Source organism: Sarcophilus harrisii, chromosome 6 (genome assembly GCF_902635505.1).
Source record: "Sarcophilus harrisii chromosome 6, mSarHar1.11, whole genome shotgun sequence".
NCBI lineage: Eukaryota > Metazoa > Chordata > Mammalia > Dasyuromorphia > Dasyuridae > Sarcophilus > Sarcophilus harrisii.
The window spans coordinates 83,001,548-83,019,962 of NC_045431.1; the positions used below are offsets into that span (position 1 = coordinate 83,001,548).

The 18,415-nt window shown below is 32.2% G+C and overlaps 1 protein-coding gene across 1 annotated transcript in view; it reads right to left on the reverse strand.

The window, feature by feature from the left end:
• Nucleotides 1-13,170: 13,170 nt before the first annotated feature.
• Nucleotides 13,171-18,415, reverse strand: part of PDGFC (platelet derived growth factor C) — a 219,674-nt gene continuing 214,429 nt past the window's right edge. The window contains exon 6 of the mRNA XM_003773113.4: nt 13,171-14,680. Within this exon, the coding sequence (XP_003773161.1) occupies nt 14,564-14,680 (117 nt within the window). The 3' untranslated portion in view covers nt 13,171-14,563. The remainder of the gene's footprint in view (nt 14,681-18,415) is intronic.

Below are 18,415 nucleotides of genomic sequence, written 5' to 3' on the forward strand. Positions count from 1 at the left end.
TTCTACAAGAAACTTTTGCTGATGTTTCTAGTTGTTAATGCTCTCCCTCCTTAAATAGTTACACATATACTTGTCTGTATGCTCTGCCCACCCCCCTCCAGAATGTAGGCTCCTTGAGAGTTGCAGCTGTGTTTTTTTTTAACCTTCTTATTGATAGTATCTAGAATTGTGACTCACATGGATAAGGTGCTTAATAAATACATACCAGATTGGATTCAATTCCATAAATTCTGGCATATTGTCTCACTATTATTTTTTTGTATTTTTATTTCAGCAATTTGTTTTATACTCCAAGGACTGTCTATGATATTATTATTTAATTTCCATGTGGGTTCATTTCATATCTATAATATATGTTGTCTACATCAATTGGCATAATGGTATTGTATATAAATATTCAATATTTGTATATGTCATGTTTTTTTTTTACTCAAGGGTTCTTTATTACCTAACAAATGCTTAATTTCTTAAGAGGTATATAATAATAATAATTAGAAATAAGTTGACTCTGAGATTCCCATTTTCTAATAATTTTGTCAAATAAATAAAAAAAAATTCTTGTAATTTCTGGAAGGCATAATTATTTTCTTATTCTATCTTCTGAAATTAAACTTTTTTATGTGTTTAACTACCATACTGCCACATATGTATAAATTTGTATGTATATACACATGCATATATGTATAGTCTCTTCTAGAGTTATGTTTATTTTATGGATGTAAATATATGCATACACCTATATATACATAAGGCCACATATATGCTTTTGATGTCCTCTTATGGCATCATTAAATAAAATTGAGATTTTCAATTTTTCTTGGAATTGTTTATTTTACACCTTCTTTATCAATAACATCTTTCCTAACTCCTAGATTTAAAAAATCAAAAAAAAAAATCTATTGTATTCTAATTTCTCCCTTCATATCAATAATCAGTGTTCAAAAATATTTATCCTACATGATGTAAATTGTCAGTTTTTATTTTCTAATCCATTCTTCAACCTTTTTTCACTAAACATGAGTTTAGTCAATTTCATTATAATAATGGTTATAATTATTAACTTTTGCCTTTATTTCTTTAATATTAACTTAAAATTAACACATTGTTTTCAAAAGAAATTCTACTATCCCATACAGATACTCTCCTCCCTCTTTCTCTACCTTAACTTCTGGTACTCAGTTACTTGGTTGCTACTTATATTTTTAAAGTATAAATGAAATAATTATAATAGTAGTTTTATCTCTTTTTGCAGTGTGATCAATGTGTTTTACTCTTTTCATTTTCCTTAATGTTATCATGGAATATGATACATGTATAGATACATATATGTAAATGTATGCATACAAACATAATACATTATATGTTTATAAAACAAAGATACAATATATGTATACACTCATAATTATGCATATCTGTGCATATATATATATATATATATATATATATATACACACACACACATATGTATATATGTAGAGGGCTGAAACTCTTGAGTTGATGCACTGAGGTCAGGACAGCCGAGCACTTGAGGCTAACTACTGATTGGACAATACTCTATGGGCATATGCTTGGAAAATGGCTCTTCCCACTATCCTGTGTTGGCTCGATGATTGGTGTATACAGAGAATTTAGGAGGGACTAGGGGGTGGGGTAAGACTAGCCAGAGTTATTTTAGCAGTAGACAAGGAAGAAGACCATTGTGGAGATTCTGCTTCCATCCTGTTCACTTCTATCCCTAAAGACCAAGAATAAAGACTAAGGACTTTTGCTTATCCTGACTCTGGCTGATTCTGGGGTGTCCTGGGTGCTAGCGTGGTCATCTCTCTCTCTCTTTCTCTCTCTCTCTCTCTCTCTCTCTCTCTCTCACACACACACACACACACACACACACATACACACACACACACATATATGTTTTTACATACACATATGCATGTAGACACACATATAATCTTTGCTTATCTCAGAAAATTGTCACTTTGGGAAGAACCCTTCCCCTTCTCCATCTCTTTTTAAGAATGATGTTCACATCCTTTCCCAAAACAGCTATTCACATGTTCCTTCTGTTCATCTCCTTCATCACTCTAGGATACTTCTGTGTCACTATACCTTCACATCATTTATTTTTTCTCTTTTTTCCATTAGATGATCAGTTGATTTTTGTTCTTATAAAGCATAATAGTTTTTATCTTCTCTTTTGCAGCTTGTAACTGATGACTTTTGACATCTTTTTCATTTCCCCTATTTTTTTTCTATCAGGGCATTTCCCCCCATCTTTAGTTGTTCCTTTCAGAGAGTTCCATGATGTACTAATATTTTCCACCATCTGTTCTAAGCACTTGATTAACTTGCATTTTTGTATTCTTCTTCACGATCTCTAATCCTCATTTTTTTTTCCTTTTTCTTTTGTTGAACTTCTAAAATCACTGAAACTTAGAGGTTTATTTTATTCTTTCTCCTGGAAGCTTGATAGTTATTTTAGTATTCTTCCCTTTTTTTTTTTAACATTTCTCATTCATTTTTATTGTTCCTGGATATTTATTGATTTTATTAGTTTTGGACTAAGATTTTTTTGTGAATTATGTGTATTTTTTGTTTATCTCTTTAGTCATTTTTTAAGTCTCACTACCAATCTTTCCAGGAGGTTTGCCATACAAAAATTAGTTTCATTTCCCTTTTTTTGCTGAAGTTTTCACCACTTCAATTTGCACATTTATTGCTGTTTTGAAGAAAGGGAGAGTCAGAGATAGATGTACCATGACAACCATCCTGATAGCAGTCTATTCTATTTGCCATTTTTTTTGTTAAAATTTTGAATCAAGCATAGTTAAAATGATTAGGAAATGGATAAATGCCAAAATTCTGGAAAGAATGGATAACATGTGGGATGATGCAATTGTAATCCAAAAAAATATTTTGACCTTCTAGAACTTCATGCCAAATCCAGGATGAAACTTAATAGGGAAAAATTCACAGTATTAAGTTTTGGTCTCAGTCAATCATTTTTACAAGTAGAAATTGTCAAAACTATAGGAAAAATAGTTCACTTAAAAAAAACCTGGGAAAAAATCCCAGCATAATATTAAGACATAGGATTGGTCTGCCACCTATCACCATTTCTCAGTCTTGATATGGACCTGTGATTTTATTTCTTGTAGGGAAATTACTATCAGGAAACTGTTTCTAATGAGGCAGAATGACTCCCCATCTATATAGTTTTAGACTTAAAACTTTTCTTTAACCCAAAAGTCAAATCAATATTTCCCCCCTCTCTCTCTCTCTCTCTGTATCTATCTCTGTCTCTCTGTCTCTGTCTCTTTTTCCTCTTCTGTCTCCATCTCTCTATTTTTCTGTCTCTCTAAACTTCCTTAACTTCATATGTGAAAGGTTTTTTTTTTCTTACTGCTTGCAAAGTTTTTTTTTTTACATTGAAATTGTTACATTTGCTACTATTTTTAGTAGTATCTTAGAGTTGGAAATATAGTTTTGTTATTTGTTTTGTTTTTTTCGAACAGATGATTCATCTCTTCTCTGAATTTAAGCTTTATTTTCTATATTTAAAATTCTGGATAATTCCCCTAATATCATTTCTATCATTACAATATTCATAGTTTTACTTTATCACTTTCTTCTGGGAAAACAATAATTAATTAACTTCTGTATAACTCACCTAGCTTGCTTCAATCAGTCCTATAAGCTTAATCCCATGATACTTTGATGCTGTTGCTTTTCTCCATTAGTTTTGTGTTCTTGATCAACTATTCTTTCTATAATTTAGCTAAAATCTCTCCATGAAAGTCAATAATGAACCATTTATTGTCCAGTTGATGTGACTGACTGGATATCCTACAAGCTTCTATCCTAGGCCTCTCTTTTCTCTCTGTTCTATGATCTCTTCTAAAACATGGTTCAGTTATCTTCTATAAGTAAATGTACTTCTGTGTTTATTTCTATAAGTAAATAATTCTCCAATCCATATATTATTCACCCTTAGTCTCTCTTCTGAGATTTAATCATGCACCGTCAACTACCTTTTATATATCTGAAAACAGTGTGTATAGATATCTCAAATTCAGCATGCTCAAAACAAAATTCACCATCTTTCCCCCCAAATTTCCAAAATTCCATATTACTATTGAGAATATGACCATCCTCCTAGTCAAGAAAAATCTCAATCTCAGAGTCATGCTGATCTCCTTATTCTCACTCACCTCACATATCTAATCCATTGCCAAATCTTGTTTCTTCCTTCACAATAAATAAAACTTTCATAAATCACCTTCTTTCAACTGACACCATAGCCACCCTGCTTTTGCAGGCCATCTGTACCTACTATCTGAACTATCTCACTACCTTTTTAAACTATGGCCCTGCCTCAAGCAACTCCCCACTTCCGTCTAACTTCAATTGTCATGGTGCTTTTTCTAATGTGCAGACCTAACCAAATTTTCCTCTTGCTTATTGTGCTCAAATGTCTCGCCATGATTTTCTGAATCAAATATAAACTCCTGTGGTTGCCACAATAATGTATACATAGTAAATGCTCAATAAATGTTTTTTCTTTTTTACTAATTGGGTATATTTTGTATGTAATTATATTACATTTTATCTATAATTTTTTGGATTCAAAGGAATTAAGAAAAGTCAAGTATTTTTTTCCCTATTAATGCTTATATAATCCTTAGACTTATGGCTTTGTCTAGTGCAATAAATTAGAACATTTGACTAGTATTATAAAAATAAAAGCCATTTTATATCTTAAAAGAAAAGAATGAGAAGCTATGTCTTTTTTCATCTACGTATAAGAAAATAATTCTTAATTTATTGTGAGATTGAAAACTTTTTAAAAAGATGATTTGATTATGTAAAATAACAATATTAAAAACATAAACATGCATATTGAATAAAGTGAAAATATATTACTTGGGGTTAGAATATTCATATTAGATATTATTTGTAAAATTTTGAAATATCAAATCCATAAGAAATTTGCATAAATTTATAGACTATCATTGAAAATATTTTTAAATAAACATAACCTTCCAGTATTAAAAAGAGTTCAGAATCACTAATAATTAAAGAAATACATTTTAAAAATGCTGACCTTACATCTCTCAAACTGACAAATATGATAATAGAAGATAAAAATTTTATATTAGTTATGATATTGAAATATTGGCATCCAATTCATTATTTTCACAACTGGGAAATGTTTCCAGTATTTTTATAAGCACTATTGCATTGTAAAACAGAAAATATAATTATTTTCTACTATTTGGCTAAGTAATTTCATTTTAAAATTCATTTGCTAAGGAGGTTAGTGACAGAAAGGAATTATTTGCATAAAATATTCTTGACAGTATTATTTATAACAGGAAAAATAGAAATGAATTACATATCCAATAACTGATAAATGGGTTAAGTTGAAGTATATGAATGTGATAGAATGGTAAAAGTGATAAAGTAGTGATAAGCTAGTATTTCCATGATACTTTATGATTTGTAAAGTGTTTTTATAAGTTATATACATGTTCTTCACAACAGTTCTGTGAGGTAGGGTCTATTATTATTCCCTTTTTTTCAGATGAAGAAACTGAGTCAGGGAGACATTAAGTTATATGGCCAGGGTCACATAGTTAATTACTACTTGAGGCAGGATTTAAACTATAATCTTTCTGAACCTGTTTTATTCATTGTTCATGCAATCTGTCCCTTGTACAAATTACTATATGAAATAACATAAAAACTAATAACATTTATCACAAAACTATCAAAATATAATATGTAAACTAACAATATATTATATAAATTAATAATGTGTATGAGGAGTACAAAAGTATATAGGAAATTATGCCTTGAATATTGGAATCAAAAGAACAATGTTCATATTAACTTTACAAACATTGTTTGGAAATTTTATTTTTCCAAAACAATAAATCAAACTATTAAAAAGCATTTATTAAGTTACTGTTATGTCAGGCACTGTATTAGGCACTTGGGATACAAAGAAAAACAACTTAATTTTTGTTCTCAAAAACCCTTCAACTGTGAGTTGAAGAGGGGAACAATATGCAAGTAAGTAAACACAAATGCAAGATAAATTGGAGGTAATTTTAGGAAGACACTACGAAATGAAGGGGGATTGGAAAAACTCATTAAACAAAATGGTAGAATTTTTAACTAAGATCTCAACAAAGCTAGGAGGTAGAACTAAAAAAAAGAGTTAGAACATAGTGAAAATGTTCAGAATTAAGAAAGCTTAATGTTTTTTTGTGATCTAAAGGCAAAACATATATGTTATATTGTAATAAGAGTTAATTCTATTTTAGGCTACATGGTGATGTGTTATCCCCAGCAGTAGGAGGTGATGTTCCTATCCTACTTTGCCATTGTCAATTCATTTCTGAAGTATTATAGTATTCATTTTTGGTTACAAGATTTTAGGAAAGTTATTGAAAAGCTGAAGATCTTTTAGAGATTCCTGGAATCCCAGATTTTTAGAGATGAAAAGAATGGATAAAGGACAAGTAGTCCAAATTTTCTGTGTAAGGAATCTCAAGTCATTATCCAGGTTCTTCTTGAAGATCTCACTCCATCAATAATTAGTTGATTTTATAGATAGTTCTAATGGTTAAGATTTAACTTGTTTACCTGATGCTTCTAGCTCTGTCCTTTGGAGCCAAATGTAGCAAATGCAATCCCTTTTTCATATTTCAGTTTTTAAAAAAGCATTTTACAACTATCATGTATAGTCCTAGTCTTCTCTTCTTAAAGTTAAAATACCAGAATTGTTTTGTTTTGTTTTTTTTTTGCTTTTCAAACCACTCTCATATAGCACAAACTTGATGCTTTGACCATACTGCTTGCTGATCACTCTAACTTATCAATGAACTAATCTGTGCCAACTAAAACAAAATAAAATATTGCAAGTATAATATAAAAAGGGCAGAATATAGAGCAACTATGTATCTCTAAATCAGTCCAAGTCATTTGGCATTTTTTGCCTGCCACATAACACCTTTGACTAGAGTGAACACATAGTTCACTAAAATCTCCAGATCTTGTTTTTTTTTTTTTTTGGTACAATTCTTGTCAGACAATACCTCTGCCATATTGTACTTGGGAAAGTTGAATTTTTGAATTTATGTGTAAGACTTTTCATTTAACTGGACTAAATGTCATATTATTAGATACAATCCAAAGCACTTTCTTGTCATTATTTTTATTTTTATATTCTGACTGTCATGTAGTATGTTACTTGCTTTTCTTAGCATTGTCAATAGCAGATTTGATAAGTATATTCTTTATGCTTCTCTCTCTCTCTTTCCCCTCTCACCCCTCAAATAACATTTTTGAACATATTTCCAAATTGCTTTTAGGAATGTTATTATCAACAACATACATAGATAAGTCCTTTCCCCCACAATTCTTTCAACATTTGCCATTTTCCTTTGTATTAAACTTTGCCAACATGATAGATGAAGTAGAACCCCAAAGTTGTTTTAATGGCCATTCTTTAATTATGAGTTATTTGGAGCATTTTTCCCCAAAACTCTGAATATATTGAAAATCTCCTCTTGAGAATTGCCTGTGCATATCCTTTAACTATTATAATTTGGAGAATGATTCTTATTCTTAAAAAATTGAATCAGTTCTTTATCCATCTTGGAACTGGGACTTCTATTATAGAAACTCACTGCAAAGATTTATTTTCCCCAGTTAACTGTTTTCCTTCTAATATTAGCTTCATTGTACTTGTTTGTGCAAAACTTTTTTCTTACTTTTATGTAATAAAAATTCTGTTTTGTTTTTTTTTTCTGCAATTTTTTATTGTTGGAACTCTGCCAATTCAATTCTATCTCTGAGATCTTTGAACTATCCTCTCCTAATCTAGGGTAAATGTGAAATCATGACTATTTTAAAAGAGTAAAAAGGATGGCAATATCTGTATTACACGAGGATTGACTAAAGAAACTGGCGATTTTTAAATTCAACAAGAGGAAATTTGGAGATGGGAGACGTAATTGTCTTCAAGTATTTTAAAGACTGTTGGGTGAAAGAAGGATTAAATTTGTTTTGCCTGATCTCAGATGATAGAACTGCAGCACTGGAAAAAAAAAGGTGCTAAGAGGCAGATTAGGTTTTATTTAAGGGGTGGGAACAAAAATTAATATTTAGAGTTGTTTGTTGATGACTATATTCTTTTATAGGTATGTGTCAAACAAGATGATGCTAGCATTCTTTTCGAATCAGGGATTCTTCAAATCTGCCGAGGAACAGGGTCTTGACCATCAGGCCAGGAACCACTCAGGATTACAAGAGATATTGTTGTATCAGAAATATCACTATCTGGTATATAAATTGCCCAGTGGTAACTGAGGGCATGATTGATGCTTTGGATCTTCTAGATGTTCTTTATTATTTGATGAGTTTATGGAGCACTTGCTTAATATGAAGCACATACCTGAGGATCCATTTATTAGCCATTGCTTGAAACTTGGCAGTCCCTTCAGCCCCAGGTATTCAATGCTTGGAAAGAGTACAGACTACAGATATTCCCATAGACAACAGCTTCAATCATACTGGGACCTACAAGGATGGCAGTCCCAGTCAATTGAGATAAATGAACTCTTACTCTTACCCCACTATTTTCATTGACTATCTTTCTCTAGAAAGGTAAACTTTCTTTTTATAATACTTTTTTCTCACTGTTTAGTCCCACCCAGCATAACACTAGACTCTCCAGCTCTTTAATGTTCCATATACCTTCCATCGTATTAGCTCTTTGGCTAATATTTCTTTGCTTCATCACTATACTCTAGATTTCTTTTGTTCCTTGAAGAGACCTGGCTCTCTTTGGTTGACATCTCTAGCTACCTGTACTACCCCAGCATTGACCCCTTCTTTTCTGATGTCAGAGCCTTCTTGTTCCCTATTACTAACAAATACATCAATTAGCCATGATTCCAGAGAATTTGTGATAAAGGTATGATGGTATGATGAACTCAAGATGCAGAAATGATTAAATATTGTTGTTCTTGGGCTGTTTTTACTTTTTCTTTGATATGGGAATTTATCTTGTTTGATTATACATATTGGTTTCAAGAGTTTTGTTTTCTCTCCTTTTTCTTACTAAGAGTACAAATGAGAGAAAAAACACATCCCTTAATTGAAAGAAAGAAATATTTAAAAATTTCTTCTCCTTTGAGGTTCACTCCATTCATTTATATCATCCTATGTAGACCTCTAAATAAACCTACCTTACAAGGCACTCTCATTTTTCAATGAGATTAGTATCTGACTAATAGTCATCCTTTCTCCTGAACTTCAACAATCCTGACATTTTCTCTAAACCTCTAGCCTCTTGGTCCTACCATTTGAGTTCCTATCACATAACTATTTTATCTTAGCCATTCACAGAGATGATCATTCCTTAGATTTTGACAACATCCTACACTATGTTACTTCCAAGACTCCAAACTGAAATCCCCTGTTCATAATTTTCTATTCTTCCATGCCTCTCTTGCTCACATTTATTCATCCATTTCATTAAGAACTTCTGGCCTCTATCTTTTTCTCTTTTCTTAGTCCCTTCCCCTCTTTCCTGGACTCACTAATTTTGCTTTAGTCTTTCAAACCAGTTTCAAACAACCTACACTTGTTGCCATGTTTGAATACTTCTTAATCAACCAAATTTGTCTTCACTAGGCTCAACCATGAAAATCTGTATTATAAATCTTCTCTACTCCAATACCTATAAAAAGAAAGTTATACAATCATAGGGAATATTTCCATCATAAATTCAGGTTATTTAATCTCAAGCTGGCTTTCACTGCTATATGACATTTTAAACATTCTTCTGATTGACTCCATATATTGCACCTTTCAGCAACCGTTCCAGATCTCTCTCACCAAGCCCCTTTAACCACAAATATTTCATCTCAGAAGAAATTGATTCTAAAAACTTATTTCACTCAACCAACACCACAAAAAAACCTCCATATTTTTACCAATCTGTCTCTCCTTTATTTAACAAAAGAAAGGACCCTTCTCTTTGAAGAAGATAATGCCTCTCATTGTACCCTTGATTGAATCTGTCCAATCAATTTTCTATAGTTAAGAACTTCATCATTTATTCTCTTCTTCTCCATTATAAACAGGTTTAAATCTCTCTGATCCTAAAAGGAAACAAACAAAAAATAAACAATACAAATACATTTAAAAAGGAACTTTTAAACTTAATTCTAAATCCCCTCCATTACTGTTTTATATTTCATCTGTTTTTCACAGCCTAACTCTTAAATCATCTCTGTTGGTATAATTGATAGAAAGCCAACTCTGGAGTTTGGAAGACCTGAATTCAAATTTGGCTCCAGATACTTATTATCTGTGTGGACCAGGGAAAATATTTAACACTGTTTGCTACAGTTTCCTCTTTTTAAAATAAGCTGGAGAAGGAAATGTCGAACTGCTCTAGCATCTTTGCCAAAAGAACCCTAAATGGGATCACAGAGTTGAATAAGACTGAAAAGACTAAAGAACAAATTCTTTCTCAACTCCCAATCACTATCCTAACTCCTTTTAACTTCTGATCCTATAGCACTCCTGAAATTTCTCTAATTTTGATAATGACTCCATCATTATTAATTCAATGGCTTTTACTCTTTCCTCCTTTTCCATTGCTTCTTTGTAGCTTTTTAAACTATTGGCCAACCCTTTCTTCCTGGTACTTTCTCTCCCATGTTTCTACAACATTCTCTGTTGATTTTCCTCCTATTTTATATAAAGCCATCTCACTCTCCTTCCTGAAGTCATGATAATCTTTCCCCTTATAGGAATATTCCCTAAATTCTGTCTTTGAATCATTTTCTTTTCCTCTTCCTGGGTGATCTCCAATGCACTCCAATGAGTTTTTTGTTTTTGTTTGTTTTCTTTTGTTTTTGTTGTTGTTGTTTTGATTTTTTTATGCTGACAGCAAAATCTGTTCATCCAACTGTAATTTCCCTCCCTTTTTCAGGTTTTTTCTTGTCCACTTCTTGTTAAATATCCAATTGGAACATCAGACTTAACATGTAAAAGACAAATGTGTGGTGTGTGTGTGTGTGTGTAATGGTTTCCAGTATAAAATGTATACTTCTGAGTTTGGGATTAAAAATTCATGGCAATTTTATCTTCAACTCACTTTTCTGGACTTATTTATAATTATTTTTCATTCATAGCCTTTTTCTGTTCTAATTTAATTAGTCTTTTTTTTTCTCTTCTCAGAACCTGGAATTCTAGTTTCTATAATTCTACTCACACATTGTGGCTTTTCAGAATCTTTAACATACTTCAAGGCTCAATTCAAGGATATTATTTTCTCCAAGAAACCTTTATTAGTAATTTCCCACCCTAATTTGGTAATGTTTCTCCCCTTGCTCAATTATGTCATTTCCCCCACTAGATTTATGCTCTATTTCATATTAGAAATAAAGTTCCTTGAATTCAAGGTTCTTTTATTTTTGTCTTTGTATCTCTGGTGCCCATGAACGTGTCTTGTTGTTGGTAGTGATTTCCTCCTAAATTTCAGGTCTGATCATGTCACTCCTCTCTGTACTCCATAAACTCTGAGGATTCCCTATATATCCCCCAGACTCAAATATAAAACCTGCTATTTAGTTCTCATAGCTCTTCATATTCTAGCTCTTAAAAGTCTTCTTAGCCTGACATTGTGTGTTATTCTTCATTTTCAGAGCCATTTTACTAGCTGTTCCACATCCTGTACATCCATATCCACATCACCTGTTCTTTTTTTGTTTTCAGAGTCTCATAAAAGAATAAGTTGAAATCTCATTTTCTATAAGAGAGCTCTTTGGGTCTTCCCCATTCTTAGAGACTTACTCTCTGAGACTGTCTTCAAATGACATGGCACATTACTTATTTATAGATAGTTGTTTGCCTCTTGTCTCCTCCATAAGAATGAGAGCTCTAAGGGGACAAAGACTATATTTTTACTTATGTTTGTATTTCCAGCACTTAGCACAGTACCTGGCATATAATAAGCACTTAACAAGTGCTTATTTACCGAGCAGATTGACTAATGAGTTTAATGGTTCCTTGTTAAAGTAACTAGAGGTATTGCATCATCCTATATGACATATAATAAAAATTATCACATTATTCTAATAGTAGCAATTAACAGATTATTTTGGGGGTAGTTTGTCAAAGAGCTGCAAATGAGAGAAGGTGCAAAAGCATTTTAGTAATAAAAATATTCATATTCAAGAAAAGTTTTAAAGTTTGCATGATAGGGTTTTTGGGTTTTGTTTTTTGAGTAAAAAAAGGACCCTTAGAAAGAGATGATTCCAGTGAGATGAAATCTCTGTGGGTAGAGGATTGTGCCCCCAACAGACAGAAACATCATTTATACAACGATATATGATGATAAGATTTGCTGGAAAAAATTTCACCTGTTTCACAATTCTGCTTGTTATTTATACCACATACAACCTACACATTTCTGGGACTGAATCCCAGAACTATGTTGTAAAATACATTGATTATAAGGTCCAAAACCATAGGTTAGTTTCCACAATATGTTCGAACTACATTTAATAGAAAATTAAGCATTTTCTCTAGCTGCTGACATGGTTTCACAATAAATATCACTATCTGAAATATTTCCAGAAAACATCCCCTTCTAGCTTTTAATGCTCATCACTATCTTCTCCAACAGAAAACCTAGGTGAAAATAACTTTTCAGAATCAATAAGTGGAATGGCAGAATCCAAAAAAGAAACCTTTATCTACTGGATAAACTTAACCCTATTTGCCTCAGTTTCCTTCTCGGTAAAATAACCTGGAGAAAAAAAAAAAAAAACAGCAAACTACTCCTGCTAACCACTCAAGAAAACCCCAAATGGGATTACAAAAATTCAGACACAGCTAAAATATGATGAACAATATCTATTGGATAATTCATGTGAATAGTATTTTTTCCTAGACAAATACTGGTGGTGATGTTTTTTTTAAAAGCTATTTTGAGACAGTTTTCTTTTTCCTGATTTTTTCAGGAGATATAGCTTTGCACACACACATATTTCTCCCCAAGTTATCCTTATTACTTTATTTGGTGATTCATTACATTCTGCAAATCCAAATAGTCACAAAATGAACTAGGTACAAGTTAAGCATTTTACAAGCAAAATACTTTACTGTTTTCTTTTCAATTTTCAATTGCCAAAGGGAGTTGTAAGTGAATTATTTAAAGAATATACTACACAAAAGAAAACATCCTTGGATTTTGTAAAATGTATGTGGAATAGAGTTTGAAATCTTCCAATGACCACATTGTTCCCAAGATAACCATTTCTGTGAAACAAGATTTGAGTCTAGCATACTTTGTCAGGAAGTTATTGTTTAGTTTCCTCATGAAACTTTACATTCTCTGGTTCTAGAGGAGAAATTGGGGGAGAAGGGACTAAAGAGCCATTTTATTCAAGAAAGGAATAACAATAAAATGGATTTGAATAACTACCTCCAATTAGGGGGTGTTCATATTTTCCTTTTTCCTAACACTTCTATTTTGAGAGAACTGGAAAATGTCAGGTTTCATCCACTTTCAAAATTCTACTTTGTACTTGAAAATTCAAGCATCTCAATGAGATCACATCATAGCACACAGTTTTTGTCAGAGTGACCATGTCTTTGTTCCTCTGGTTATATCATCTCTGATTTAAAATCTTACCAAGCTAAAAAATAGTTGATCTAGTTTGTAATAAAAAAAGAATATTAAATACCTTTGGTAAAAATAGATATATTTAACAAGATTAGAAAAGCAAATAGTTATACTGTCAAAAAGAGTATAAAAATGTACACAATAAAACAAATAAACCAACTCAAAGGTCATGGTAAGGATAAGGCCACTGTTCTTAGAGTTTGTCTCTTTCAAATCATCTGCTGTCCAATCTGCTCTTCCAAATGGTAGGAAGTTTAGTCATCAGTAGGGAAAAATCCAGTCTTTTCTACCAGCATCAATCAAATTAATCCACAATAGGAAAGTTCATTTAAAGATCAAGTTTTTAAAATATAGAACATTCTGATTTAGATAGCTGAGGACAGAAAAAAAAAAAAATATTCCAGATGTTGTGACCTTTAGGCAAGGCATGTGGAGTTCTAGATTTAAGGCACCCAGCAGGATCAGATCTTCATACATGCCCAGAGGCACTCTATTCTAATTTTAACCCATGTAATGCCAAAACAACTTAAATAAAAGACAAAGATAGCTCAGTAGATACATAGTATCTATGTAACTAGCTAGCTACCTACAGTATTTAAATTTCCAAATGACTGGTGGCATTTTCCTGTCCTTTGATTGGGTCTTCTCACAACAGAGCTGTTGTACAACTCATGGTCACTGTTTGGTGTCTCTTCTTGAAAACACATTTTTAAGTCCTGAAGATGGAAGGTTCCCAAAGCAAACAACTGAGATTACAGATGGAGAGAATGCACAAGCCCCATTAACAGAATCAGCCATTGATTGAATGTGCTCTGGGGGAGGAAGAAGGCAGCATATTTCATTACATTATCCTTCCGTGTTCCCTTTGCACACACAGTCACACTCTTCATGGTGTTCCAGGAGCACGTCTGTCAATGATTTATGCAGTCCCCTTACACCAATTCTTGGCTTCAACTGAAGTACCTGAAAGAAGACAATTTCAGTTAAGCTTTAAAATAAATCATCAAGAATCATAGCTATGAGCAAGATCAAGCTTCATTTATTCAACAGATATAAATAAACAAACATTTATTAAGTACACGCTATGTGCCAGGCACTGTGCTACTCATTATTATTAACTTTTTTGGCTTTAACATCAAGTCTTCTAGAAAGCTCATTGAGATATACAGCACAGGCATCAACTTTTACAAAAGATGTAACTATATGTGATTTTGAAAAATAAATATTACCTCATTTAAGGATTTAGTGCTGAAAATAGCAGTATTTACAAAAGGAAATTGGAACAAAAAATTGCTAACAATAATGGTTTTTATGATAATAACACATGGAATCATATGGACTTCAGTTGTTCTGAATGTATTTGAGAGAGAGAGGAGGTGTTGGGGGCAGGGAGAATTATTGCAATTAATTTGGAAAAAAAGAGTTTGAAACTTAATTTCTTTACTTCTAACTCAATGCACTGGCCATTTGCATACACTAGCAATTTAGTAATAGTAATAACAACAATATTTTTACCTAGTGCTTCTAATCTATTTATTTTAAATGTTTTAGAATATCAACTTAGCTCACAGAAAGCACATCTTGTTCATATTCTGGACAGTCTCACACACTGGGACAACTCCATAAATATGAAAAAGCAAGATTACTTCACTGTTCCCCTGGGTGTCCAGATCCAAGAACTATACACACAGCAGCTTCCAGAAGCTACTGTTTCTGGAAACTTGCACCATCACAGGACAGCACATGCTTCATCTTATGACACTTTAAATTTGAGGACTAAATATGAAACAAATTCAGAGAAAGAGCGACTCAGAAGAGCCGTGTCCAGTTTATAGCTTGAAGCAAAGCCAGCTCCAGTCTGAGGTTTTGAAATGGACAGACATTATTTCTCACTTCCAGTTTCCAATCAGAGCCAGAAGTGGAAATGCTCATACAGCTAAGCAAGTCCCAACTTCAATGAAAACTTATTTTTTCTTGCCAGAATTTCTTATATTGGCTCTTAAAGTTAAATTCAAGTTCTGAGTTATAGGCATCCCCAGATACTAATAATTTGTGTAAACAGACTGAAACCAACACTACTCATAACCCAGAATTTATTGAGTGGCTTTTACTTTGGTCACAAAATGAAATCACCATCAAAATGACTATCAGAGGTTAAAAAATTATGATTCAGTTGAATTATAAAGGAAGTATTCTATAGTGGCAAGAACAATGGCATAGATGTTTTGACCCCAAAGTTGTTATCTAGTCCTATTTTCACCACTAACCATTAGTAGTCCTAAAAAGCATTTAATGTGATTCTTGAAAGCTAATGGCATCCCTGATACAAAACAAGCTACTTAACTCATTTGAAGGATCACTCCAGGAAGGTGTAATATCAGGGCAGTCTCCAGCCTACCCATTCCTACCTCAAGGGCCAAAAGTACCAATTTTGTCTTCCCTTTAATCAGAGGATGGTTGCTTCCCAGAAACTTCTGGACAGTTAACTCTATAATCTTCAATCAATTCTGTATTTTCAAAGTGTCACAGTGATATAGGATCACAGGTATAAAAGTAGAAAAGACTTAGAGTTCACCTAGTCTAACCTCTTTATGATGATTAATTAATAAGGAAACCGAGGCCTGAGGAGATTGTGACTTGTGCAAGATCACACTGGGTAACATGTAATAGAAATGAGATTATAAATCAAGTTTTTTTTTTTTTTTTTTAAACTGTGGAGTGTGGTTTCTTTCATTGTACCACAACTCCTTTCCAAATGCTAACTCCTGGTTTACCCTTGATTCCTAGATACTTTGATCTCAACTGTCCAAAACAAAAACCATCCCAGGTAAAAACAAACAAACAAACAAACAAATAAGCAACAAAAGATAACAACAAAAACTCTTCTTTCCCAAATTCTTTTTAATCATCTCAGTCTTACTCATCCAGAATCATTATATCCTTCTGTCGTCTCTCTTCTTTTTACATCTTTCTCTTGCATTAACAAAAAATCTTGAATTCCATTTCTCCATCACTTGCCAGTACTAATTTAATATAGCTCTATTGTGAAAACTTTCACATCCTTCTCCACTTTTTCCAACTCTATCTATTTCTTCTCTCTGGTGTTCCAAATCACAAGGCTAGGAAAAAAAGTGTTAGTGTGTCTTCTAGTATCTGATTTTTAAACATTTAAGTGATACAATAACTCCTTCTTCAAATTCTACTTTTAAAATTAGAACTTTTAAACAGTCTTTCATTTGCCACATCACATTCTTTCTAAATTATATCCTACTTATTTGAGTATGTTCCATGTGCCTTGTAGGATTCTTGAAGGCAGAGGGAAAGTCATTTTTCATCTTAGTGTCAACAATGACTAAATCATACAGTGATTAATAAATATTTATTTAATTAAATAGGATTTGTATTAAATTATATAATATAGATCTATGTATATATATATATATATAAAGAAAGGAATAAGAATTTATATAGTGTCTAATATGTGCGAGGCACAATACTGGTTTATAAATAATGTCTGATTTGATTTCACAGAGGCTCTGTGAGATAGGTGCTATCATCATCCCATTTTACAGTTGAGGAAATAAAAGCAGGCAAAATTAAATTATTTTACACAGCTAGTGTGGCCATTTAAGGCTAGATTTGAACTTGGGCCTTCTTGACTTCAAGCCCAGTATTTTATTTACATGTATTTTTTACATATGCATAGAAGAGATCAAAAGAAAGAGGACACTTTTGTTCTTATGTTAAAAAGCCAAACTTGCACTTTAAATATTGGTAGATATTCTTTTTAGAGATTGAAGGATCTTTGAGGGCAAGGACTTTAATTTTTTTCCCCAGTTTTTGTATCCTCAGATTTACCATAGTGTTTTACAGAGAGTAATATGCTTTATAAATGAGTTTAACTGAATAAATAATAATTAGCATTTCTATAGTTATTTCTAGTTTACAAAACAATTCTAGAAGGTAAAAATTATCTTCATTTTACATATGAGGAAACTGACTTGTTCAGCCAAACATCTTTACTAAGGGAAGGAGATTTTGTAGCTGATTTTTGTAGATTTTGAATCCAACATAATCAACTGCATAACCTAAATGAAATTCCTCATTCATAAGACTGAGTGAGAAGGTCTTGTAATTGAAATATGGCAGGGTAAAGTTAAATATCACTTTAAAACCAGAGAATGCAATGAAAATAGAGGTGAAGTTCCAATCTGTTTGGAAGAAATCCACAAAACCAAGGATGGACGGATAAGGGAGAATATTTTGGTAAGGACAAAAGCAGAATGGATAAGACCCTAACTACCCATGCCTTGATATAGGATACTGTCAAAAATTTACTAAATAAAAAAATCAATGAAGGACAATGGGCTCTTACTAGTGAAAAATCAACTAGGAATCTGATCCTGATAAAGACAAGACACCTGACTATTCTTAACCCTTCCAGTATATGAAAGTAGACATTCCTATTCTGGACTAAGTTCTGAACAAAATAAAAAAATTGGTTAGTTTTAGGAAAGGGATGTAATCCTGTAGAGAAAATAAACACATTGTCTTACAAATCAAAATAGTGGGAATTTGGAATGTTGGAAATAAAAATAATTATACCACTGCATATTCTTGCAACATGACTTCATGTATTTGAATACACCTTCCTATGCATACTCTTTCTTGAATCATATAACAATCTAGTATTACAGG